The following is a 26803-nucleotide window of genomic DNA, read 5'->3' on the forward strand; positions in this document are numbered from 1 at the left end:
GCACACAAATGTTATAGAACTTTGACAAGTTTCTCTATACAACAGTTTTACGCATAATCTGCTCATTATCACTCTACACAAGAGGTCTAAAAACATCTTTGCAACAGTTTAAGATATATCAACTCTACTATAACTTACTCTTCCTGCTCTGAATGAAACTCAGAAGCAGTGAAAGAAAACTCACACAATGTGAGAGTTACAACCGGAATGTTGACTACCTATGGTAGGAAAACTTTTACTAAACCTTGAAGAGAATCAGATGTTCTTTATACAGTGTACTCCCATTATAACGAACAAGGTTAGAACGAAGTTTCACTTACAAGAATGTAAAAATTCGGGCCACAACGTTATCCACTCTGTGCTTTTTTATTGTTTATTTGTTTGGTTATAACGAAATATTGATATAACGAAAGAAAACTGCCGGTCCCAAGGACTGTGATATAAGGGGAGTCCACTGTATCCCAATAATGACTTCATACCAGCCATGACCCTCTTCCCCCCCCCCCCCCCACCCCCAAAAAAAAAGAAAAAAAAAGAGACATTTTAAAAACAAAGATCACTGGTAGCAAGGTAGTCATTAAACAATCCTCACAACAATTAAATAATGTGCAGTGAATACGGGAACTCAACAGCATGTAAAAACATGAAGTAGACTTCTGTAGAGTCGGGCTACAGAAATACATTTCAGTGCATGTTACAGGTAAGGGTCAATGGCTGATAAGAGAGAATGTGATCATGAATCACAATAATAGTAAAATGAACCTTTAATATATATTTTATTACCTTCAGTCTTGTCACACTTTCTTTAATTTGCCACTTAACAACAATCAATGGCCTGGAAAATTACAAGATTTGCATTTATTACATATGTTTGTAGTAGAGGGTTTTTGTAACTTCCTTTTGCATCTATTCCTAGGTGTGCATTTCACATTCATTCTTCTTTGTCTTGCAAAATGAAATTCCATTGTTTGTTTTAAAATGGTCTCTTCATGAAAGGAGCTTTCATTTTTTTTTAATCAACCATCATATCTTAATACCCTTAGCCAAGCTCCATACTAAGTATGCTAGCCTTCATGCAATAGCTATTAACAACATTCAGAAAAGAAGATACTTTAACGTGACAACAACCTTGTTTAACTTCCAGTCTACATTGGTGGTAATAGCTTTGTTATCATGTTCATAGTGCTTCTTATCTATGACCTGAAAAAACAAAAAACATAACATAATCAATAACTGAATGCACGCACTTCTTAACTTGAAATCATCTCTACCTTAGATATCTAAAATTGTCAACCAGTATTGTAATTTTTTCAATATTTGTTTCCATTTTTGTTCAATGATAAGATTTAACAAGACAAAATTTTGCAATTGTATATAGCAGCAAATTCCTTTAAGTACAATGGAATGCAGAGAAATGTCACAAAACCCCTCAATATGCGGTAAAATGTCACTTTACAGTCCATCTGTATACATCTGTATGATGCAACAACCCTACAAGATTATGACTGCAATGACTTTGTGAGCTTTCATTCATTGTTGTTGCCAACATAATTGCCAACATAAATCATGAGATCTTGTGAAAGAAACCAAACATCCTCTTTGAAATGTGTGCATTCACACAGAATACTTTCAGCTCACTGGACAGAACACACTACCAGTACAGGATAGCAAGGTGTACCACAATTTAATCTAACCAATGGGATGTGCCTGGCAGTTCTTTGTCCAAGCTATGAGGGCGCTTCTCTGAAACACTGCACTGCAGAGCAAGAAGTCACCAACAGTGAAAGGAGTCACAGCAAGACTTCCTTGGTCAGATGTTTGGCTATCTAAGAAGTTGGGCGATCTTGGCAGTCTTGAAGTCTGACCTCTGCTGCACAAATGACATGACCACCGATCTGTCCAGACCACCCTGCAACACAAAACAAACATTTTTATTTTTATTTTTTTTAAATCAGGCTGCCCTATTACAACTTTACTAAAAATAAAAGAGGTTTTCACTGCACTGAACATAGAATATTTAATGACTCTACATGGCTACTTGGTAATGTTGATCTCTGACCCCTAACCTTTCTGACAAAATACCCAAATATGCTCCGTAGTGGTTAACCTGTCATAGTTTAATCCTTTTACTAACATTGCATGGATATCTGGTTTATTTCTTTGTGTTAGACACTAACAGTGTAACATTTGAGTTGGACTTTTACTTCGACTCCTGGCATCTAATAAAAATATCTCAGATGATTTCGTTGCAACAAATACTTGCACAAGGTTTCTAGGATTGTGTAAGATAAGCTTAGAGGTGTTGCAAGAGCAGAAAGTAGTTCTGTCATTGTTGTATCATTGTTAATGCTTAAACAAATTTGATTCAGATTTCATCAAACATAACTTTCATCAAATACATAGCTGAAAGTGATAATAAAGATTCAACTTTTAATTTTGCCCTTCAGAAGATCTTTCTCCTAACCGGGCAAAAGAATTCTTGTGTCACTGCATATTCTTTACTTGTATCTAGGCAACAATGTCCAGTACAAGCTCCACTGACATTGTGCACTACTAGTTTTTGTTTTGTTTTGTTCCTTTGTTTTTATTTTAATATAAGTTTTGGGTACTGTGTTTATTCCTCAAGATGTGATGAGGCTGAAGGATCAAGACACGTTATCATGTGACTTACCAGCTGATCACCAGTGATCACCTGACGTAGATTCTCTGGTGCTACAACAAGTAGGTTGCACAGTGCATGCAGCATTTCAAACAGAGTGTTGACTACAGGCACCTATAGAAAGGAATCACGCATTTGAAAAAAAACTAGATATATCGCTACGGCGACTGATATGCCTCCGCCATAATGCATGGTTCTCCTAATAGGTCTATAGTACAATGTCTTGACAATGTGTGATGACAGTTTCACACAATTGGCAAAATATTAAAATGACAGGTTTGCCACAAATGTGCTGAATGTTCACTTTCCTAGAACTAGGTTCAATTGGATGAATGATTAAAATGTCAGAGTGCAGGTATTTGGGGAACTGATGATTTTTACTTGACTTTTGACCCTTTTATAAGTTTATGCATTGAGTAATTTTCAAGGTATTGAGAAAAAGTATAATTTCAGTATCAAATGGGAAAATAGCATTATCTAAACCTGGCCTTTGACCTTTGACCACACGGTTCCAAAGAGAATCACTGTTAGGTTGAACATCCATAAATATGTAAGTTTCATGATGATACCTTGAGTTACTTTTGAGATATGGAGGAAAAAGTGCAATTCAGCACTTTCACTTGACCTTTGACCTTTTGACCTTTGACCTTTTGACAAGAAACTTCCCACAAAATATATATTGGGTAATACATGCATACATCAAGTTAAAAAAAAAAAAAACCTTCAGGCATTGCATAAATATAAGGAAAGTAGTGATATTTTGAGGAGTTGACCTTGACGTTTGACCCCCTGACCTTTGAACCATGACCCCCAACTTCCCTAGATAATCACTGCCCATTGGAACAAGAATATACACTAAGTTCCATGAAGATACCTTGAACCATTTGCGAGATATGGAGAAAAACATGAATTTTCGACCTTTTTTTCACAAAATAACCTGACCTTTGACCCGTGACCCTAAAATCCAAACAAAGTATTATCCCCCCAGGATATACCCTCATACCAAGTTTGATGTAAAACCACCACACGGTTCTTGAGATATCGACAAAAACAAAACGGGACGGATGTACGTACGGACAGACGGACGGACGGACGGACGGACGGACGACCCGAAAACATAATGCCTCCGGCCACTTCGTTGGCGGAGGCATAAAAAGAAGAATAGATACCTCTATTGTACTGAACACGTGACGAATGATTTACCATAATGTGAATCTTATTTTTGTTGTTGTTGGTGTTGTCAATGTTGGGGGGGAGACACTGCAAGTTAATCACATCTTCAAAGACTGAACAACAACTTTTTAATACAGTGCACTCCCATTAGAAGGAACACGGTTATAATGAAATTCCACTTACAACAAAGTAAAATTTCAGGCCACAACATTATCCATTCTATGTATTTTTATTGTTTATTTGTTTGGTTTTAACAAAATTTCGATATAATGAAAGTAAACTGCCAGTCCCGAGGACTTCATTATAACGGGAGTCCACTGTATACAGGACTACTTTTTGTTTGGAACTGTGAAGATCACTGTCCAAATCATTGACTGACCACCTAAACACTTGTATATAACACAATTTCTCAAGGGCAGTATAGCAAGTTAAGATAGGGAGTTCACTTTCTGGATGAAATCACTCATTTAAAATACATCATGGCTTACACAAAACTTTGAGATTAGATGAAAATGTCTGTAAACTAACCTTAAAGTTCTTGACCAGTCTTCTGTACTCGTTGACATCACAAATGACCAGCATAGCACCTGCAAATGAAAAAACAAAAAGAAGGCAAAAATGATGAAGAAATATATATGTATAGATGATAAAAGCTAATATAATACAAGACAGATAAATAAATAAAGAACAAAAATTGGGGATTTACCACTTTGAAAAAAAAAATAAGAGTAGGAATGGAGTGACTCTATCAAGTTCTCAAAGTAAACTTTAAAGGGGCATATGACGACAAGGTCACATACCAGAGATTAGTGTCATTTTGGCATTCCCTACCTGTGGAGTTGTATGAGAACTGTTGTAGGTGGTCATAGATAACACGGTGGAATCGGATCCCAAGTTCAGCCAGGGTGGAGTTGATGTTCTTGCCGTCTAAGCACCGCTTGATTGTCTCAACCTGCCTCTCCATGTATGATATCACCTTAGCGCAGGCCTGAAAAGGACAGAAAACACCGCCAACTCAGTGAATACATACCATATTACCATTTTGTTAATCTCATTATTGCCATAGATACATTTTATCATGGTTGATAAGTCTGACTGCCCTTCATCAAACTCACTGCAACGAGAAAAGACCAGCTCATTTACAGACATTTTACCAGTTTTGTTTATGTTTTTGTTTTTTTCATCCAGGCACATCGGCAAATACCAAGCTTGCCCTAAATTGGATCTTAACCAAAAGTTTTCCAAAATTTGTTCAAGTAAATGTCCAAATGATATGTCTGGACAATGCATCTTCATGTGATGAACATTCTGCTGTTGTAATTTGGACTTGTAATCTGATTTGTGCACTATATAACATAAATAGCAGTCATAATATTCAAGCGAAATAAGTCATGCATTAAAGCTGACATTTCCATGATATCAAATATGTCAGTTTCAAATTCAAGATCATCATCACATAATTTTTTATGGTAGTAAATTCCAAAAATTATCCTCCACCATCCTTAAATAATGTGAATCTTTGCCTCTGGGTAAAACTGCATGTTATATGTTGCATCTGAAAGACAAGAAATACTGTGGCCATCAAACACACTTACGGGAGAAAATGGTGTCATCATTCCAGCTTCTGCCTCTGGCCTAAAGTCTGTCTTCTTCTGCTCAGTGGCCAAGAGGTGTTTAATCCAGCCACACACTGCATTCAGCAATCTTGAAATAAAACAAGACATGGACTCAGAATTTATCACACACTCCCATGTTAATCAACCCACATTTTGGATCTTTGTTTTGTCTTAAATGGGTTTGTTTGGCATATCAGTTTTGCTATATTATCTATTTTGTGTCTGAAATGAGTACTAACCTGAAATAAAAAGTATCCCTGGAAGTACAAGCAAATAACCATTTTCCCCTATACTGCTACATGTGGTGAAATTGGCCCAGTGTGAACAATGGCACAAAAGTTTTGCACTTTTACAGTACTTTGTTGTTGTTGTTGTTAATTGTCAGGGATTATAAATTGAATTATGAGTAACTATTACCTGCACATGGCAATGGAGGGAAGAGAACTTAAAAACAAGACGGATGATAACACACTTTAGTCTTGATTACCTGTCTATTCCTAGCTCCAGTTTCCCTTCCATTTGATCCATCAGAGTTTTCTTCTTCGCTACACACTCGGTATGCTGCTCCGTGGAACTGCAACAAATTGCAAAAGAAATGACAGAAATCACTTAATGAACTTTTCTCCTAGTATGTATTCCTGCATTTGCCTTCCCATGGCTGGAAAGTGTAAGCAAACGAATGTATTTTGCAGCTTCTGATTTCTAAAGACTGACTGACAAATAACATGGCTGATCTCTCAACAGAATCATAAGTTGTTACTTCTTTTAAACCATTTAAACCATATGTATGTCATGAAGACATTACTTCTCTAATCAGATTGTATGTAACATGTGTTTCGGGGTTGTTGTTTGTTTTTTTTTTGTAGTTGATAGCGCTTTGATATGCAACATACTTCTCTCTGACTCTTGGAAAGAATCATTATCTTGCAACACAAAAATAAACACAATAACGTACCAAATTTCCAAACCTAGCAAAAAATCGATAATATTGACCACCTTGAAATATTTCATGACCTCTGCTTACTCCCCAAATACACTAAGCCATATAATGCTGGGAAAAAAATACACTGAACACCTTTTACAGAGCATTAGAGACAATAGACATTCATGAACCTAGTACACCAAAAATACTGGATCTTTGAGAATGTTACCAAGCCGACAATCACAGGGCAGGAGAGGTACTCACCTAATGAGAGGGACAAGGATGTCACTGAACTGCTTCTCCAGCAGGTGAAAGATGGCATTGGCCTGGCAGACAATCTCAAAGAAGTAGCTGGCAGGGGGACTGCGTGGCTCCCCCTGCGGGATGCCCTGCAGACCCAGCTCCAGGGCGTAGTCGATGTGTTCAATGCACATGAACTCAATGAGGATGCAGAAGACTTCATAGGCATTCTTGGCAAGGTTGGACTGTGTGGAGAGCTACAGTGGTGTGTAGATAAAGGTATGTGACATAGAAAATTTGGTGAGCCATTTAATGTCCGTGTGGTAATACTTAACAAGCACCTTTTTGCTTGTTTGTTTATTTCTTCATTAACAGTATGCATCAGAAAGATGACTTAAGAATCTGTTTATTGGTAGAAATGAATAATCGATGCTCAGAAGTGCCCCAAGTATGACTTCAGGGACAAAGCAATGTTTTACAATAGCATAATCATAAAAAACAAGACGACTTAACAAATCAATAAATTTTCCATCAGCGATACAGTCTTTTGTTGTTGTTGTTTTTTTTTCAAGAAAACAAAAATAGAACTGATCAATCACATGACAACCAAAACTTGGAAGGATACAACTACAGGTGATGATCATGCCAGTGATTGCTGAAAATCAGGGGATGATTTGCACAGAACTATCTTAATCTTATAAGCCGAGGAAGGAAAGTAGTAAGCTCTTCTTTCATAACAAAAAGAGGGAGAAAAGAGAAGTGTTGTCTTACAGATACCACAGATACAGGGCATGAATAGTGAATAAATAAGTAAATTCCTTGCTAGTTAATCTCTTCCCCATCGCTATGCAATACAGTGACTGGACCATATGCAAATTCTCACCAGGTGACATCGTGTGAAACTAAGCTTGGCTTCATAGAGAAGGTTGAGAGCCAGTTCCTGGGACAAAAAAGTTTCTCCCTTATAGTCCACCACTGGGGCTGCACCAACAATGTTGAGTGGGGCCTTGGTGCGGATCCTGTTCTGAAGGTCCTGGAACCTAATTGATGAACAGTGTACGAGTATCATGGGTGGCTTTAAAATTCAGAATCATCATGAAGTTCTGAAAACAGTGGGTAACCTATGAGTATCATTATCAATTATTTGTTGAAACATGTTGTTCTGTGCTATTCATGTTAGTATGAAACGGGCCAAACCAAACCAAAACCAGCCATAAACTAAATCTTTGCCATCGCTTAAGACTCATGACCGAAACACATCTAAGATGTAACAGATCATCACTGAAGATCAAATGTTTATTTACAGATCTGATTTTCCATTCATGCAAAATAACACAAATTATGTGACTGAGAGTAACTACCTTCTACGATTACTGATCCAATACACTGTTTGTCTTTTCTAGCTATTTGACTGAAATCATTCTTCTTCATTTAACCCTTTCCATACTGAATTATGGAATCCCCACAGACTTGATACACAGGTCAACAGGTTCCCGTAGGGAACGGGTAAATCAAAGGAGGATATTAAAGTAAAAGTAAGAGAGGAAGCTTTCCCAACATGCTTACATTAATGCATCAATGGAGTTAGTGATAGCACAGATGGGCAAAATTTCACTGCGAGACTCAGAGGGTAATGTCCTGCTTTCCAGTCCTACCTGTCGGTTGGTTGTGGAGGCTTCTTGACATGGCCCAGGCCCTTGTAATACTGGTCCAAATGTTCACCCATCTTTTCCCTCAGGTGCTTCGTTTCCGCCAAATTATACTTGTTGAGGTAGGAGCCAAAAATCTTCTTGGTCAGTCGGCTGAGGAGGTGGGCATCTGACCCCAGGCGATATTCGGCCAGTGCTGTGGTCAGTCTGTCTGTCCTGTGAACAAGAATATTTACGAGACTTACGTAATGACAGCCAGGCGTATGGGAAAATACGCACATGCGTGTGATTTCACCCTGCATTTCTTGTAAGCATTTCAAGCTTGGATGAGTACAGTATGTACTCTAAAGCATTAAGAATTCTGAAAACCTGATTTAAAAGCTGCACAAATACATGCAAAATATCATTTCTTAATATTCAAGATGGTGATAGAAATGTTAGTGATGTTGTCTACACTATGACCAATGCATTCAAAATGATGGTATATCAAATCTGGACAACCCAACATAATAATAGCATTTGATCAATGTAAAGGCTACACAGAAACTTCACATTACCAATAAGAATCGTTAAAGAGAGAAGAGATGTATTGTTCACCTGCAAACATGACCTTCCCATGAATGACCGATTGTAACAACTGGCACTTGCAAGATTTAGACATGATACTGAGTAATGAATGGGAGACTATTCCAAAGCTCCTAACTGAAATCATCTCCATTTCCATTCGTTATCAATACATTCATCATCCAATATTCTCTATGACTAGTATTTATTGAAAAGTATCAAGATAAGTGATTCTTAAAAGTTTTGTCTTAAAACGGAACAATACTTACTGAATGTACAGTTCTTGTAGGTTCTTCAGGTAATGTTCCAAGTCTTTCTTATCATCAAGTTTCTTTTTCACATGGGTCTGCAAAAATGATAAATTTATATGAATATTAATTCAAAAAAGTTCCATGATATCTTCTTGTGACTAACAGGTATGTTATGCTTTGATAGAATGAAAAATGGATGGCAATAATACTTCTTTTTATCATAAGCCAGAAACAGCTCTCGTACTGAAAGATAAACTAGATCATGGAAATAGGAGCAACAAATATAATACATAACTAGAAATGTCGCTATGGCGACTGATGCCTCCCCCATAATGCATGATTCTCCCAATAGGTGTATAGTACAATGTCTTCACAATGTGTGATCCATGACAGTTTCACATAACTGGCAAAATATTAAAATGACAGGTTTGTCAGAAATGTCTTGAATGTTCACTTTCCTTGAACTTGGTTTGCTATAATTGTCTAAGAGTGCAGGTACATATATTTGGGGAATTGAGAATTTTTACTTGAATTCTGACGGACCCTTTTATAAGTTTATGCATTGAGTAACTTCCAAGGTATGAAGAAAGAGTGTAATTACAGTACAAAATTGATTTTTTTTTAATTTTTATTTATTATTTATTTATTTATTTTTTTTTTTTTTTGGGGGGGGGGCATTGAAACCTGGCCTTTGACCCTCAACCTCTGACCTTTGACCTTCTGGCTGGAAATTTCCCAGAGAAATCTCCATTAGGTAATGCATGTATATATCAAGTTTTAAAACTAATAATGCAAGCATTGCATATACTAGTATATGAGGGAAATAGTAAAATATTGAGGAGTTGACCTTGACCTTTGACCCCCTGACTATTGACCCATGACCCCTAAATTCCCAAGATAATCCCTGCCAGTCAGTTCATGCATATGTACCAAGTTCCATGAAGATACATTGAACCATTTGCGAGAAAAGTGATATTGCAACATTTTCACCTAACCTTTGACCTTTTGACCTTTGACCTTATGACATGAAACTCTCTGGAGAATCTTTACGCAGTAGTACATGTCTACACCAAGTTTCAAGAAAATACCTTTGGGCATTGCATAGGTATGGGGGAAATAGCAACATTTTTAGCATTTGACCTTGACCTTTTGACCTTTGACCTCTTGCCAATGTCACTAAAATCTACTCAACTAGTTGTCCCATCATACATCATCCTTGGACCAAGTTTGGTGAAAGCTGCTTCATCCAGTTTTGAGTTATCACATAAACAGATAAATTTTAGGATTTGACCTTGATCTTTGACCTTTGACCTCTGTCCGATTTCATTTAAAAACTAATCAAGTAACTGTCCTATCATACATCATCCTCAGACAAAGTTTGGTGAAATTTGCTCAATCCAGTCTTGAGTTATCGCGTAAACGGATATAATGTCATGATTTGACCTTGACATTTGACCTTTGACCTTTGGCCGATTTCACCCAAAATCTTATCAAATAATTGCCCCATCATACTTTATACTTGGACCAAGTTTGGTAAAATTCCAGTCAATATTACTCAAGTTATCGCGTAAACGAAAGCGGACGGACGTACGGACGTACGTACGGACGGACGGACAACCCGAAAACATAATGCCTCCGGCACCACTTCGTGGCGGAGGCACAAAAATGAAAAGCCTCATCTTTCACCCCTCCTCACATGACCTTAGCAGAAAAGGAGCATTAGTCATATCAAAAATGATTTCTGATATAACATAATTATAAAACACACATTTTTTTTTAAACGCAAAATGACCGAAGTAAAGATGTATATATGGATTTGCAAAAGACAAATCTTTCTAAACCATGTACATCCAGTTAACAGTGATATGTGGTGAAAGCACATTAATAAATATTACTCCGAGATAACATGTTTGGGTGACATAAATTCAACAATGATATGATTTGTTTTGCCTAAGAAAGAATGCAATGTGCACAATACAGCCAACATACGTTGAAAGGTGTGTATACTAACCTGCAGCTTGTCTTCATACAGATTGACAACAAATCGTCCCATAACACTCTCAGGACTACTGAAGACATCATGAACCAAGGTGTTCACCTAGACCAATAGAATACACACAGTGTTGACTGATAAATGCATTTCATATGAGAATACTTAACATTCATTTCTCAGACATTTGAAGGCTCTATGAATCGAAACCAAAACTTATGAGTTCTGACTCACTTTTTCACAGCATCGACTACCACTTCTCCTCTCATAAATCAACCAAGATTTTACTACATCGTCACTGGGGTGCCAAGACCTTCTACCGCGTATCTCAAATTTGCTGAAAATTATCATTTCAATTGTCAGATAATCAGTTAAGTGATGTCCTGTCCAAATCCTAGCTGTCTCACCCTCAAAATGATACCATCACTGCATGTCAATTGAAAGGCGATCCCATTTGTTATGATTTTTTGGCTGTCATGTTTTTTCGCTCTCCTGAACATTTGACATTTTTGAGATACGTCGTTTTGTTGCCTCAACAACGATATTCAATATGCTCCACTCCCTTATTGACTTTACTACCATATAAATATAATATGGACTGGCCTCGAGGGGGATACGGCATTTAGTGCCTGAACTAGAATTGTACTGCCCGAGTCAAAAACGAGGGCAATACAATTCTAGTGAGGGTAATTAATGTCATATCCCCCCAAAGTAGACAGTCCTTATCACTATTATTACCAACTTCAGGCATCTTGAGCAGTAAAACGAATCATTACAATGTAAACTTTTTACAACTTCCAAATTTACGGTATTCCACTCGGCGCCAGCTCGAGCTCTACACCACACTGCGTGCTACATCCCTATACACAGCTGGTATGCGGCGCGCGTATAACAGCCAACTCACACAGGCACAGGGATCGTCCTCTATTTTTACGTGTTAACCTATGGGAATTTGCCCTTCGTCGCAAAACCTCTCCACAAGAAACTGTCATCAACAGTAAATTTTCCTCACTGGGAGCTCAAGTGCCTGGAGATGATATTCCCCTCGTTTTTAACACGCAAATCCCATAGGCGTTTGCCAAAGAGGGAAATATGGAAAATTGCTCCTCTTCTCCCTGCTGGCGTGCAATCCCGTGCGTAATACGAGGGGAATGCAATTTCGTAGAACCACAGCTCAGATGCCCGATACGGGTAATAATGGAAATTATGATATCAAGTGATGTAGTTGAGAATGAGCTTTGCAAAATTTTCAAAAATGCTTGATAATAACAAAAGTTAGTACATGCTACTGAAAGTCTATCATCTACAACACTCTACAATGACAATATCAATACATATCATTGAATGGGTGGCACTTCTTCAATGAACAGTAAGGTAAAGTCCAATATTGATTCTGAAATGAAGCCTTCCTCCAGTACGATATAATTTATCATTACCGTTTTGCAGAGAGGTAGCAGCTCAGAGCACACGTCCTGCATGATGTAACAATTCTGTGAGAAAAATAAAACATAAATATGTCTAACATTGATATTTGAAAAGCATGAAACAAACTGAAATGATACATTTCCAATGCCTCTCAGCATCTGCAGTGTAAAAACATCTTGAGTCTGCAACCTGTCATAGTTTTCATTAGAAATACACTGGGCACTATCGGACTTCACAGTTCAATCATCACTGAGTACACTTTATCATTCTCTTCACATCCATAGTATTCCAACAAAGGGTGGCAAGCAGAAGACATTTTGCTTAGTTTCTCCCTTTATCTGATCAAAGGACATTATACAATGCACGAGAATGAGAAAATCAGTTTTCTTACCATTTGACTCTCCTCAATGAAGGCATCAACACAGCGATTGTAACCCTGTAAACAGGAAGGTGTGTGTAATGGAGATATATTGTTTCAATAATTTGACAAATAACTTCAAGCAAGTTCTGAATTGATAAAAGGCTTCAAGGGACATTCACTGGCAAAGTAACAATTTTAATATAAGTGAGAACATCCTATCATAGTATGCCTATGTTTTCATGTCATATATGATCAGATGTGTAACAGCATAATGTAAATGACATTTTCCAGTTGATATAATAGCAAAGATTAATTCTCTCAATTCAGAATCTTGGAGTTTGTGATGTTTTGGTGAAGTTTTTAAAAGTATGACATATATTTGACAGAATTTCACTTTCAAGATAAGAGTTTTATGAGCCCAAATGAGAAGAAAGAATAAAACAAGTTCTAAAGCTCTGTCAGATAACTAAAATTTAATAAATCAAGGTTCATGAAAGCTACAAATATACCTATGATAAGCATTACAATTAATGAAGCTATTACCTAATCGAAAATCCCATTAGACAGTAATGTGCTGCCTCAAACTTGCACTTACCTTGAAATGTATGAGAATGCTGGCAAGTTCTTTCATTTTCTCCTTGTCTCCTTCTCTGAAGCTGAGCCTGAAGTCTTCAATCAGATTTTCCTCAATCTCTGTGTATTTCTCTGAAAGTGACATACCAAGACATGGACACATTCATTATCATTTTTTCTTCACATGTCTCTGAAACTACTTCTGTTAATCTTCTCTACCTTTAACCCCACAGGGGGTTGGTCTGGTCAGGGGCAACTACCTAGGCCTGATTATTTTCCTTGGGAATACTTTCAATCAAAATTTTAGAAAGTACATGACAAAACAAAGTAATTTTTACTGATTGGACTCAGAGTATTCACACATGGTTGTTTTCATAGTAAAGTAAGCCTGCTAATAATGAAGAGATGCACACATGATTATTGGTATTGGTGTGTATATTACAGAGTGAATAACAGAACAACTTTTGGTTTTATTCCTCTAACAAAGTGTTACTTTTCTATACACCAGCGGTTTCTCTGACCAATTGACTTTGAACATATGATTACTAATGATTTCCCTAACACACATATCTGCATCCAGACATTTGCTACTTATGAGCAATACTAGTAACTGATTATTTATGATTATTTGATGCCTTACTAAGTTATTCTGCTAAGTCATTAAATCAACCATACTGACATAAATCCCCAATAGAAACATAAGTGTAAAAAACTTTTCCTAATGAAGCATTAAAAACTCGTTGTTTGAGACAACATTTCTCTCTCAACACATGTACCTATACAAACACACTGAAGTCATAACAAATCAGCTTGTACATCCTACATAACACAAGTTTACATTCCATCAGTTTGGAATGAACTGGTGCAGTGAAATGCTGTGAAGAGATAAGCATGCCAGACATTATCACACATCTGTTGAGGAAGTTCTAAAACATCAGGGACAAAAGAACAGCTGTCGAAATCTTTCTGATCATACAAATCTTATCTAAATCATGATAACTGTAGACAAACAGCAAAGCTTAGTTTGCACAAAGTTTGCACAAATTGAGCACTTGAAAAAAAATCTGTCATTGAATTTGAACTTTTGATAACTTATAACAGCTGCAATCACACAAAATGAATGCATGATTGACTGCCATGTCTCCCTCTGGTAATTAGATTTTCTCAAGATGATTGTATTTGCCAAAACAATGCACTAGATATACTACTTCAGAAAACCACAGTTCATTGTTCAAACATAGAATACTACGGCATCTGGCTTTTAAATGATTGCACATTTAATACAACAGCCTCAATTTACATTTATGTGCCTTTAAAGCAATGTCATTACTTAAATTTTTGGCAGGAATAACTCCTTTTTTAAATACTGCAATTTTAGGCATGTGTCATTATGAAGAAAGCATGTGAAATGTGATTCAAACAAATTACACAAAATGTGTCACAAGATATTTACCTTGGATCTTCTTCTTTGGCTTTTCAAACCTGTTGTAGGGAAGGAAATGGAATAAAAGATACGTTTTACAGCCATTCCCTTTTATCCAAATACGATGCAAACACATGATCATTTATTGTAGTATGTAATGTATTCTAATTCATGGTTGTATAGGCAGTGAGGTTAACCAGATTGTAAAATGTTTCATGTAATATGAACTCCACATTCTTCTTACTTATTCAAATGCACTGAAGACTTCTATAAAATGCATTTCAACTTGAAATATTCAGAACAAACATCCCATACCTTCATACTTTCTTCAAAGGACATAAAATGGGCAAAATTCACATTAGACCATAATGAATGGAAATTTGAACACTCATAATCTGCAGATAAAATAGTCATCTTTGCAGTCTTGCCCCTTTTTCCCAAAATTTTGTCACACTTACTGGTCTTGTGGCAACTCTTGAGCAATAAGCTGCAACTTCTGAATGACATCAGCTGCTTCCTGGTACTGCAATGGACAAGAGTAAGAAGGCATTATTAAAACTTAAAGTATTTATCTCGTTCAGTCACAGAAAAAAATAGTTCATGCTCATATATCGTCCCGACTTGACTTTGGTAATGCACTCCTATTTCAGCTACCACAATCTCAACTTTCACGGTTACAAAAACTGCAAAATTCAGCAGCTCGTATTGTTACCCTTACCAGAAGAAATATTTACATTACCCCTGTTTTGTCCACATTGCATTGGTTACCCATTGAATCTCGCATTGTATAAATACTATTTGTTTTTCATTGCATACACGGATCTGCCCCAGAGTACAATGTGAATTTGCTGACATTTTATAATCCTCCCACATGTTTAAGGTCATCTGATTGTAGATTGCTTGTTGTTCCAAAAACGAAGAAATCATGGGGGGGGGGGGGGGGGGATCAGTCATTTGCACATGCTGGACCTTACCTGTAGAATCAGTTGCCTCAAGCTATCCATTACATTTCGAATGCTGACTCCTTTAAAGTTGCCCTCATGACTCATTTGTTCGTTACCATTTTCCAGCAGAATTGTATATTATGAATTTTTTTTCCATCATCATTATTGTGTCATTCATTTTCATGTGCATGTTTGTGTAACGATTTTTGTACTTCATAACTCACTTTTTTTTACAGCGCCTTGAGCATGTTAGTTATGTGGAATTGGCGCATTATAAGTACCCTGTATTATTATTATTATTATTAATAAAGAATGCAAGATTTGGGACCCACAATCTTTCAATCTAATCTTGCTGCTTTGACTCATACATGTGATGAACAAAAATACATACCTTCCAAGACATACAGATCCCACTGTGTGACAATTGCCACGAAGTGAACGAAAATAATTCTAGGGCATGACACTGCACAGTTTATAATATACAGACTTTACATTTGCCCTGTACATCGCAATAACTATTACTACTTCAATTATTCATACTGCTACCACATTCATCACTACTAGTAATCCTACAAAGACCTATCCTCACAATATTTTCTTGACCATGACACTCACCCTAAAGGGGTCATTGAAAATGTCAGCCACAGGATTAAAGTCATCCATGAAGTCAGCAAAGTACTGGATGAGTTTGAGGGCCTCCTCCGCCCTGGAGCGGGGTGTGTTAACCCCCTCCAGCTGGTCTCCAAGGTGTACCACCTTGGTGGCCACACTGTTGATGCGCTCATCCAGCTCTTGGAAGTTGTTGAAGGCCGTCTTCGGAGGACAGGATGATGGTAAAGAAGACAAGATAGAGAGGTGATTAGTTTGCTTCATATCTCAAAGTTGTATTTATCAAAATCTATCATATTAATGGAATCACTTATTGCATACTGTATAAGCTTTTATTTTCACGTACAGATATTTTTGTGAATGGGGAGGTCACAGACATTTTAGCAAGATGTTTTAATGAATTGACACCAAGGCTTATTGTACATATGCCGTTACCTTAGAGCATGGTAATATTTTTGCATGTTGACAATTCGCGGTCCTACTGTGATTCATACCACCCTCACAAAAATAACAGCTTATACAGTATTTCAATAACTTGCCAAGAGAGTACATGGATTGCAAATTTTAAAAGATAACTAAATACACAGATTTATACCTGTCCTAAACTATACCACAAGAGGCATTTATGGGAAGGCGTACAATAAACCCAAATAATTTTATCAAGACAGGAAGTCATTGTTACATTGCTGTGGGAAACTTTGAATGGAAAAATGGAACAGGTCTACAATGTCAGCAAATGTTTCAACGATGCTCAAGTATCAATCTAGAAAATAGCAACCTCAAAGAACCTGAATAATTTAATCAAATGAGAGGAAATAAACTCTGATTGCAGCCTCCAAGTTTACAGCAAGCAGTGTTTCCTTGTTCGTTGTACCTTGTTGTGTTCTTGGAACTGTGAGATTCTCTTGGCGTGCTGCTTCATCTCAGTTTTCATGCCATGTTCCAGCTTTGTGATCTTGTCTTCCACCCGCTGCGAGCTGAGCTTGAGATCATCAATGGTGCACACAAAGGCATTCAGCATCTTCTTGGGATCGAAGCTGCCTGGTCCATCTCTAGTGTCCCCACCAAGGACCCGCCATGCCAGCTGCTCTACATGCTGCTCAGGGTCAAAGTCAGGTTTCTGCAGAGGGTAAGTTTTTAGAGACATGGGATAAACATTTTGCCTGTCTGACACTATTCTGATAGTGTACTGGATGCAACTGCTTAAAATTACTTCATTACCTTTGCCAACACAACATTATGTATAGGATAATGAACATAAAAGAAAACAACACATTAGATATAAATATTGTTGTCACATTAAATACACATATCTTCCACATACACACACGAATGATTTCAAACTCACCAAGAAGCAGCTAAGGTCTGCCATTATTCCTAACCATCCTATCACCTCCTCAGACATTATTATGATGCTCCTCCTTTGACACAAAACTATGATTCTGTACACACATACGCTGTAACTTCACTGCAAAGTTTAAGGCAAAGCCCACTGGACTGCAACCTTGAAACAGCAGTGACTACTGTAACTTGCACACTGCCAAATACAAGCAAAAACAGCAAAGAGACAAAGTGAGTCAGTCACATCTTGGAGTCACATCTTGGAGTCATGCCAAAATGACCCCAAACATGGGGACACAGTTGACGTGACTAATGCTGCAACACAGCTAGATGTATAACTCTGACAGGCTTGCCCTTGACCCCCTGAGTGTACATGCATGCACTTGACACATGTAACGCTGATTTTACCGCACAAACACGCAATTCAGCTTTCTCCCATAAAGAAGCAACGCTGGGGGAAGGGTGGGAACAATCACTAGCTTTGCACAAGAATGGAAATGAGTGCATTGCCAATGTCAACGGGATCCAAGTTTTTGTACAAAGCTGGCTAGCTACTGACATGGAGTGTCCACCATGATGTGAGGTCCTCCCTCAATCACTGACCCTCTGTCAAGAAAGTGAAACAAGGGATTTTTCCCTTATGGGTAAGTTTCTAAGGTAAGTCTTACTATCCTAATAGTATGACATAAGACAGCTTGCTAAAGACAGTATATATTTGATAAGTTTTATGTCATTTTACAGTATCCCTGTGCACAAATTTGTTGGTACAGTCAAACATGTCTATAGCGGCCACCTGTCTATATAGTGGCCACTGAAAAATCTCCCCAAGAGAAAAGCCCTGTTAAAGACCCTGTGTATAGCAGCCACCTGTCTAACGCGGCCAGGGGCCACAAATTTTATTTCCCGCGGTAGATTTTAACCTCTCTATAGCGGCCACAGAGCCAATAATTCAGCATGTTTTCTGCTTTGTAGCCGTGCCAGTCATTCATGGGCAACGTTCAGTGATCGCCACCGCTGCATTCATCACTCATTCAGTCATAATAATGCACTACTGTCAAGCTTTCTTCACGAATGCACGCATGCTTCGTGCAACATTTTCATAAACACTAGCATTGTTTAATGCATGAAACACACGTGCGCAATCCATACGTACACACATACATGTACATGTAAGTACTTATAGATGTATGCAATGATACATGTACATGTAGGCAATGCACACAAAGTTGGATAACCTGTCTATAGCGGCCACCTGTCTATAGCGGCCACTTTTTTTCGTCTCCCTTGGGTGGCCGCTATAGACAGGTTTGACCGTAGTTTGATTATAGATGTTGCCCTAAAGTGATATACACTGTAGTTTTCACCACAGCAGCAACTGAAACTGAGCCAACAGAATGGTGTAATTGTCAAAGCTTCAAAAAGAAACAAAAACAAAAATTACAACTTTTGGGTATTAACTACATGTCATCTTGCTAGCTGATGAGTAATCCTCATTGGATACTGTTAGCCGTTTTGTTTTTGACTGTGTACATGAAATATCATTGTTGTTGTTTTTTAATCTCGTAAGAAAGGAAAATCTTCATAACTCAAGAGAGAAAAAAAAGGACATAATAGTCTTATTGCATTTCCAAAGAAAGAGGGAGTCATTTCCTTTATAGTACTATTAGGAAATATTTGATACAAAAAAAACACCAACTGATGTTTAGATGAGGATGACTTCCATGTTTTTTCAACTTAAATTCTTGTAATGTTCTATTATTTTTTTCATTTAAGGATGTACTGGCTTGCATGTGCTAAAGGACAAGTCCACCTTCATTATACATACATGTGGGCTGAGATTATGCAGTAAATGAGTAAAACACAGCAGTGAAAGTTTGAGGAAAATCAGACAATCCATTAAAGAATTTTTTTAATTTCTGTAGTTACCGCTGGATGAGAAGATTACTTCTATTGATGATGTCACATGCGTAGAGCAATATAAGGAAAATATACAGAGAAATACACTAAATTTCATTTCATGAAAAAAATACACATTCCCTAAACTTGTAAGTTGTAACTGACATTAAATGTTAACGACTCCCCGGCCTTTTGAAAGAGGCAAGTCGTGTGCTCTTTTATCATGCAAGAAAAGTGAAATTATGTTGATTTTTCTTTGTATTTTCTTTATATCATTCGACATGTATGACATCACTAGCTGTAGCAGTCTTTACATCCAGCGATCACCGAACTAAAACTTCAAAAATTCATAACTTTTGAATGGATGGTCCGATTTTACTTAAACTTTCACCAATGTGTTCTACTGATACTGCTGCTGTCTCTCAATCTACATGTTTATGAAGGCAAAAGTGTGTCTCATGCATTAACCAACTGACAAATTCTTGATGAAATCTTTTGATCAGGTTCAAACAGATAGAGTCAAGTTCCTTGTACCTATGTCATAAATGAAAATATTGCCATATTTTGTCAGATTTGACAGATCATGGGGCATTACACAATAAGCAGGCTTCACTTTTCCTTCCAAAATGGTCAAGGACAGTACTATGCCTAGATGACAAATTGCCTTGTTGACATCTACACCACAACTAGGATAACTTATTTTGTAGCTATAAGGTACAACTGGGCACAAACAGAGTTTCACGCTGTGTATACATCCAAAATAATGTGTATCACACCCTTCACAGAATGAGGATTGTAGACTACCTTACTTCAGGGCCTCTGAATTGTTATTGGCTATGGTTGAACAAGAATTAGTTCACTGTCAACACCCTGCCAGTAGACACTGCACTACAAGGTCAGACTGACAGCAGAAAGTGACTGCCAACTTCAGTTGATGTCTCCCTAACAGCTGTGTCACCATCAGCCGACACAGAGCAGGCACTAGAAGTACCAGGAAACTACTATTATATGTAACATTTGGCAACTGATATAGGAGACCCAACATTCAGACTCATATAGAAGAAAAGACATACCGTAATATGAGAGTGAAGTTAGCAGACAATGACTGAACATCAGGGTAACAGCTTGTTGACGTGTTATACGAAAATAAGATATTTTATATGAACTGCAGTGCTTTTGGTATTTCTTATATCTGACAGATACTACTACAGCCCCTATCACAATTTGTTGAATATTTTGGACAGCACTGGATGCCTTCTAAGATTCACACTCAAATTTAATGCACAACATGGCTTGTAAAGTTTACATGAAAAATAGGTCAAGCTTTTTATCATTTCCCAAGTTAAATTCAAAATAAAGACATGCATTTCAGCAAAATTGTCACTTCCTGTCACTCAGTAGGTACAGTGTCTGGGTTTGATTACAGTTGATATTTCATGTAGACCTATATAGATGGCAAAGTTCTGTGTGTTACAAACTTCAAAGAAGTGATGCATCACACGTTACCCTGGGGTACCATATCCTGGGGTACCACGTTGTGTAGTGCCACCTCAGGTCCACGCAAGGACAGCCGCAGAGAAATGCATGCACTGTGTGCGTGTACATATGTAGTCATTCCCATGCCACTGCATGTTATACTATGCATTCATGGTACGCTGTGCTAGCAATAGCGTGTGCTTTAGTGCAGTGCAGTGCAGTGCAGTGCAGTGCAGTGGCTAGCGCATGCTAGCTCCAGCTAGCTATCGTGTGTGGCTTAATTTGGACTTTGAACTTGGTCACACCAAAATAATTTCCCACTTTTTGGCAACCCAGGGTACAACCTTAAATAAAAAATAAGTAATTCAACAAAATGACTGATTTTTATTTGGTACCCCAGGATACCATTAATGTCATCAAATGAACAACTCTACAGACATCACAACTCTTTGTTTATTCATCAGAGGCTTGTACAGTGTACCGTTGATCTAATGACAGCATTAATGCAGAAACCCCTAGGTCTAGGTATTGCAGTAATGACCTCAGTATGACACTTTTACATTATGTGGGATTACAGAATGGTAGGCTCCTATACCAGTACTCACTTTTCTGCTCCTTTAAAATGTCATCAGGGTAAACCCAACCTTTGGTTTATTAAATGTCATAAATTTATTATTCTCAGTGTACATTGCACATAAAAGTCAAAGGGCTTCTTCTTACTGTTTTGTTTGTGGTTTGTGTATTTTTCTAAATTTCATCACTCTGACGGAGGGCATAGAGCTAGAGATGAATGATTTTTGTTTGTCCCAAATTAATCAAGCAACAGGAAAAACAAATTATCAGAGTAATTCCATTTGAACCATACCCTGACAATTCATCACAGTACTACAGAAAATCCTGTGGATTCCAAGTGTAAGGTACAGGGCATCTATTATATTGTTTATGGGCTCCTAAACCTTGGAATGTCCACCTAGCACATACCAGTAAAGATCTGGTATGTAGCAGAGCTCTTTGTCAGACACACACACCCCTGATGCTAATGTACTTTCGTATCCATAGATATCTATCTCGCTCGAATTCTACAAAACCAAACTGTACCAAAATCACAGGATATACGTACCAGCTTTTTTCCAATCACTCATGTAAATTTCAACCAAATCATACCCAACACAATCTGAATCTAAAGTCAGCCATCTAAATATCTAATGTGATATATTTTCGAGTAATCAGGAGCTAACAATCACTGAATATATGATTGAATGGCAAGTTGAATAGAGTTGGTTGAGAAATGCAGTTCATACCTGTAGAGTGCACACAAATACACACAGACAGACAGCCAGATGTAACAGAGGCAGACACATGGACACACTTGCACACACAGACACATTTTTCAACCAGCTTTTTTCAACTTGCCAGAGGGGCCTAAGTGGATTCACCTCCACACTGATTTTTAAGCCTCCGATTAATTGAAAGATACATCACATGTAATTAGATGTCTAACTATGATATCACTTTCAGATTGTAAAGGCAGCGTGCACCGCATTCACTTGCACAGAGGGAGTACATGATGAACCACCGTAGCTTTAATTTCCGAGAACAGATTTGCTTCAAATTTACAAGTGATTGGAAATAAATATTTCCTGTGGGCCTAACTTTCAATTGGTGAAATTTGGTTTTGTAGAATTCAAGATATCTAAATGGATATGACAGTACAATACATTAGCCCCCACACTCCTTTCCCTACTTTCAAGTTTCAGTTTCATTCAAATTCAAGTTGAAGATCTTGATCGGTCCCTGGCCAGAGTAGCGTCAAAACTACACTTACACAGAAAATTCGTCTATCCAGAGAGGATTTTTTTTTCATCTTTATCGACATTTACGGCTCTTCTCGGGATTCCACGAAGCCAGACTTAGTCTTCGCAGAACATATTCCCGACAACCAGACACAGACCAATCTTTCGGTCATCATCAAAAAAAGAACATTCTCTCACGGAGCCACTTATTATATTGTCTATAACGTTACCCCTCTTCAAAACACCCTTCACTTCTTGTCACAACACTACAGTCAAACCTGTCTATAGCGGCCACCCAAGGGAGATGGGAAAAGTGGCGGTTATAGACAGGTGGCCGCTATAGACAGGTAATCCAACTTTGTGTGCATTGCTTACATGTATATATATCATCGTTGTATCCTTACATGTACATATAATATGCACACACCGTGTGTTTCATGCATTTAACCATGCCGGTGTACATGAAATTTTTGCACAGTAGTGTGTGTATTGTTGTAAAGTGCATTATTATGACTGAATGAGGGATGAATGCAGCGATGGCGATCACTGAACGTTGCCCGCACGGCTACAAAGCAGAAAAACACTCTGAATTATCGGCTCGGCTACGGCTCCCCATGGGTTTTTGGCCGTTATGCACTTGTCAATGTAATGACTCACCCCACTACCCCCGGACATGGGTGCGTCATTTCCTCGTTTGGTCCGTCAAATTTGTGACCCAGGTGTTCGTCATTTTACCAGCTTTGTCCGTCAAATTTTTGACCGAGGGGTGCGTCAAAATCCCATCATTGTCGGTCAAATTTTTGACCGAGGGGTGCGTCATGGTACGTCACTTGGCTATGGAAAATAACACGCATTATTTTAAACCGAGGGGTGCGTCCTGGTACGTCGCTTGGCTATGGAAAACTGCACGCATTTTTGCACGCTACCAGTACCGGATACACGTACCGTGAGTGAAATTACAGTGAGCGGTGTCCTGCGGCAAGTGAAAATCAAATTCGGGAAGTGTTTTGGAATAAGAGGGGAAAATGCTTGCCAGAATCTGGCAAGCACATAATTTAAAAGCCACCCTTTCTCCTTACATTTTCCCTCCAACAAACCCATGAAATTTGTGGTGACAAAGGCGAATTCTTGACAGTAAAAGAAGCGGCAGCAGAAGAAACTGCCTGCAGCATGCCATTTTCTGCTCGCGGGATAGCCCGACCAGATGCGCGCGCGACGCTGTTAGCTGTGCGAATCTCTACGTACAGCGACTAGGTTGTATGTAGTTACTCGCGGGAATGCCGTGGCGTGGTGTATACCTGCGCTGCAGCAGCATGCATCCACCGCACTAGCAATGGCCGCGCACATACAGCGCATCTGCACACATGTGATTGTCATGTATGGATTGCATGCACAGAATACATACTACTGTACGGAATATCGTAGCAGCAGCGTGATGTACGGTGAATGACGGTACGGTGCTTACAGGGCCATGGTAAGGGAAACTTCCCGAAACTTTTACAAATTATGTTTACGAACCAAAAGAAAATGAAATTGCGTGAATAAAACGTGTGCAAAAATCGTTTCAGTATTTACGGGGGTGCGTCAAATGTACCGGGGATGTCCGTCAAAAAAGTGACCGAGGTGTGCGTCACTTTCAACGTGTTGTCCGTCAAAAAAGTGACTGTGATGTTCGTCACTTGCAGCGTTTTGTCCGTCAAAAAAGTGACTGTGGTGTCCGTCAAAAACCCCGTGTGGTCAGTCAAAAACTGACCATGACGCACCCATGTGCGGGGGTAGTGGGGTGCGTCATTACATTGACAAGTGCATTATATAGATAGGCTAAAATCTACCCAGTACCGCGGGAAACAAACTTTGTGGCCACTGGCCGCGTTAGACAGGTGGCCGCTATACACAGGGTCTTTAACAGGGCTTTTCTCTCGGGGGGGGGGGGGGGGGGATTTTGCAGTGGCCGCTATAGACAGGTGGTCTCTATAGACAGGTGGCCGCTAAGGCAGGTTTGACTGTATGTGAAAACCGTCATATTTATACTGCACTGGCGAGATGTTCTATTATAGCTATTTAGGAGACTTCGCCTACAGTAGATTTAAATTTACAACACATTGTCAATCATTGTATGCAGGGAACATAGGCTGGCCGAATCTACTAGCTAGTCACTATTAAACCACCATGCACTGCACTGCCTTATCTCAACTCAGGTCACTTTATTTTCACACGTTCCACCAATGTAATTTTTCAGTAGTCCCCACCATAGGCCCCACCGCAGTGCGCGTGCACCCGCGGACTAGGGTTAGGGTATAGGGTTAGGTAGGGTTGTATTTAATACGGACACGCAGCGGTGGGGACTATATCACGATTATGCCATTTTTCAATGGTATTGACAGTGCAGTGTGACTGTGAGTTAAGTGTGATATCGCTCGCGACTAAAATAAGTCATAATGCTTGAATACGCACCTCAAATTCTTTGAGTGACGACATATCATGTGCCTTCGTCGTAGGTAGTTAACTACGACGACTTCTCGGCCTGTAAACTTGTTCAAACTGTGATGAATCTCGGCTCTGCAGTGAAATCAGAATGTTTTACGAGTTCTGGATACCGGAAGAGGAGGTACAATGCAATGTACTCAGTATGTTGATTGGTGTCGATTGATTGTATGGCAGCAGTAAAGTATATTCATTTTTCGTCAACAGAGGGCAGTATACCTACATTCAGTTCCTCTCAGCAGCAGCTGCGTACCATCATCTTATTCGTCTTTTTTCCCCTGTTATTCTTTTTCCTCCTGAAGGTTTCTGAAGTGCGAATATCCGACAATATAAAAACTAATGAAAAATGGGATAATTTGCAACTGTATTTGTTTGTTGACTTAAAAATTCTCTGATTCGCAGGTTTACCACCTAACTGATATTTTTTGTCCTTCTTGTTTTGTTGGATTTGATTGCTTTCAAGTCTCCCTTCCTCCACCAAACTTCCCTTATTGTCCCTCCCTTCCACTCTCTATCTGTCTGCCCGTCTCCTCCACACTCTTCATCGTGTTAGTATATATATATTAAGATAAATTTTCATTTGCTCTCTTTCTAACTCTCATCCATTTGATGATGACATTGTTCAAGCAATGCTTATTTTTACTCAGCAAGAATTTTATAACAAGAGTGTCTCTTTGATGCATAGCCAAAGTTCTTTGATATAATACAATTAATAGCATGTAATCAAAAGTGTCTGTTTTCTCCAAAAACTGTTATTGCAAACTGTCTCTCATGAGACAAAATGTGAATTTAGATGCCATTTGACTTTGTTCTTTTTTTTCCCCCAAAATGAGAATTCTTTTGGAGAATACTGCTGTGAATGGAAGGCGGAGGGAAGGTGAAATAAAGATGAGAGAGTGGTGAAGGTTTCAGTGAATGCTGATAACCAGACCTGTATCAAGAAGATACACATGCAAGGTTGATTTCAGCTGCTGTTGATGCCACTTGCTTGTCAGCTTAGCTAGGAAACCCAGAAGTGGAAGGAGAAAAGATGAGCTGAAGATCTTTTCTTTTTGCTTGTGTGCTAAAGAAACCCGGAAGTGGAAGGAGAAAAGATGAGCTGAAGATCTTTTCTTTTTGCTTGTCAGCTAAAGAAACCCGGAAGTGGAAGGAGAAAAGATGAGCTGAAGATCTTTTCTTTTTGCTTGTCAGCTAAAGAAACCCGGAAGTGGAAGGAGAAAAGATGAGCTGAAGATCTTTTCTTTTTGCTTGTCAGCTTAAGAAACCCAGAATAGGAAGGAGAAAAGATGAGCTGAAAATCTTTTCTTTTTGCTTGTCAGCTAAAGAAACCCGGAAGTGGAAGGAGAAAAGATGAGCTTAAGATCTTTTCTTTTTGTTTGTCAGCTAAAGAAACCCGGAAGTGGAAGGAGAAAAG

At 38.4% G+C, this 26803-nt stretch overlaps 1 protein-coding gene across 1 annotated transcript; it reads right to left on the bottom strand.

The window, feature by feature from the left end:
* Positions 1–1782: 1782 nt before the first annotated feature.
* On the bottom strand, positions 1783–25510 carry LOC139710502 (exocyst complex component 5-like). The gene is made up of 19 exons (XM_071622432.1): positions 25360–25510; positions 17274–17519; positions 16406–16603; positions 15305–15369; positions 14877–14905; positions 13446–13555; positions 12881–12925; positions 12501–12554; positions 11086–11172; positions 9093–9169; positions 8266–8475; positions 7494–7650; positions 6635–6867; positions 5936–6022; positions 5428–5536; positions 4664–4820; positions 4361–4419; positions 2672–2773; positions 1783–1909 (listed from the first exon to the last, which is right to left on the bottom strand). The coding sequence occupies exons 1-19, from the start codon at positions 25381–25383 to the stop codon at positions 1823–1825; spliced, it is 2136 nt and encodes a 711-aa protein (XP_071478533.1). The 5' UTR covers positions 25384–25510; the 3' UTR covers positions 1783–1822.
* Positions 25511–26803: the final 1293 nt, after the last annotated feature.

Source organism: Diadema antillarum, unplaced genomic scaffold, assembly GCF_040938485.1.
Source record: "Diadema antillarum isolate AM-2024a unplaced genomic scaffold, OU_Dant_1.0 seq00001536_RagTag, whole genome shotgun sequence".
Lineage (NCBI taxonomy): Eukaryota > Metazoa > Echinodermata > Echinoidea > Diadematoida > Diadematidae > Diadema > Diadema antillarum.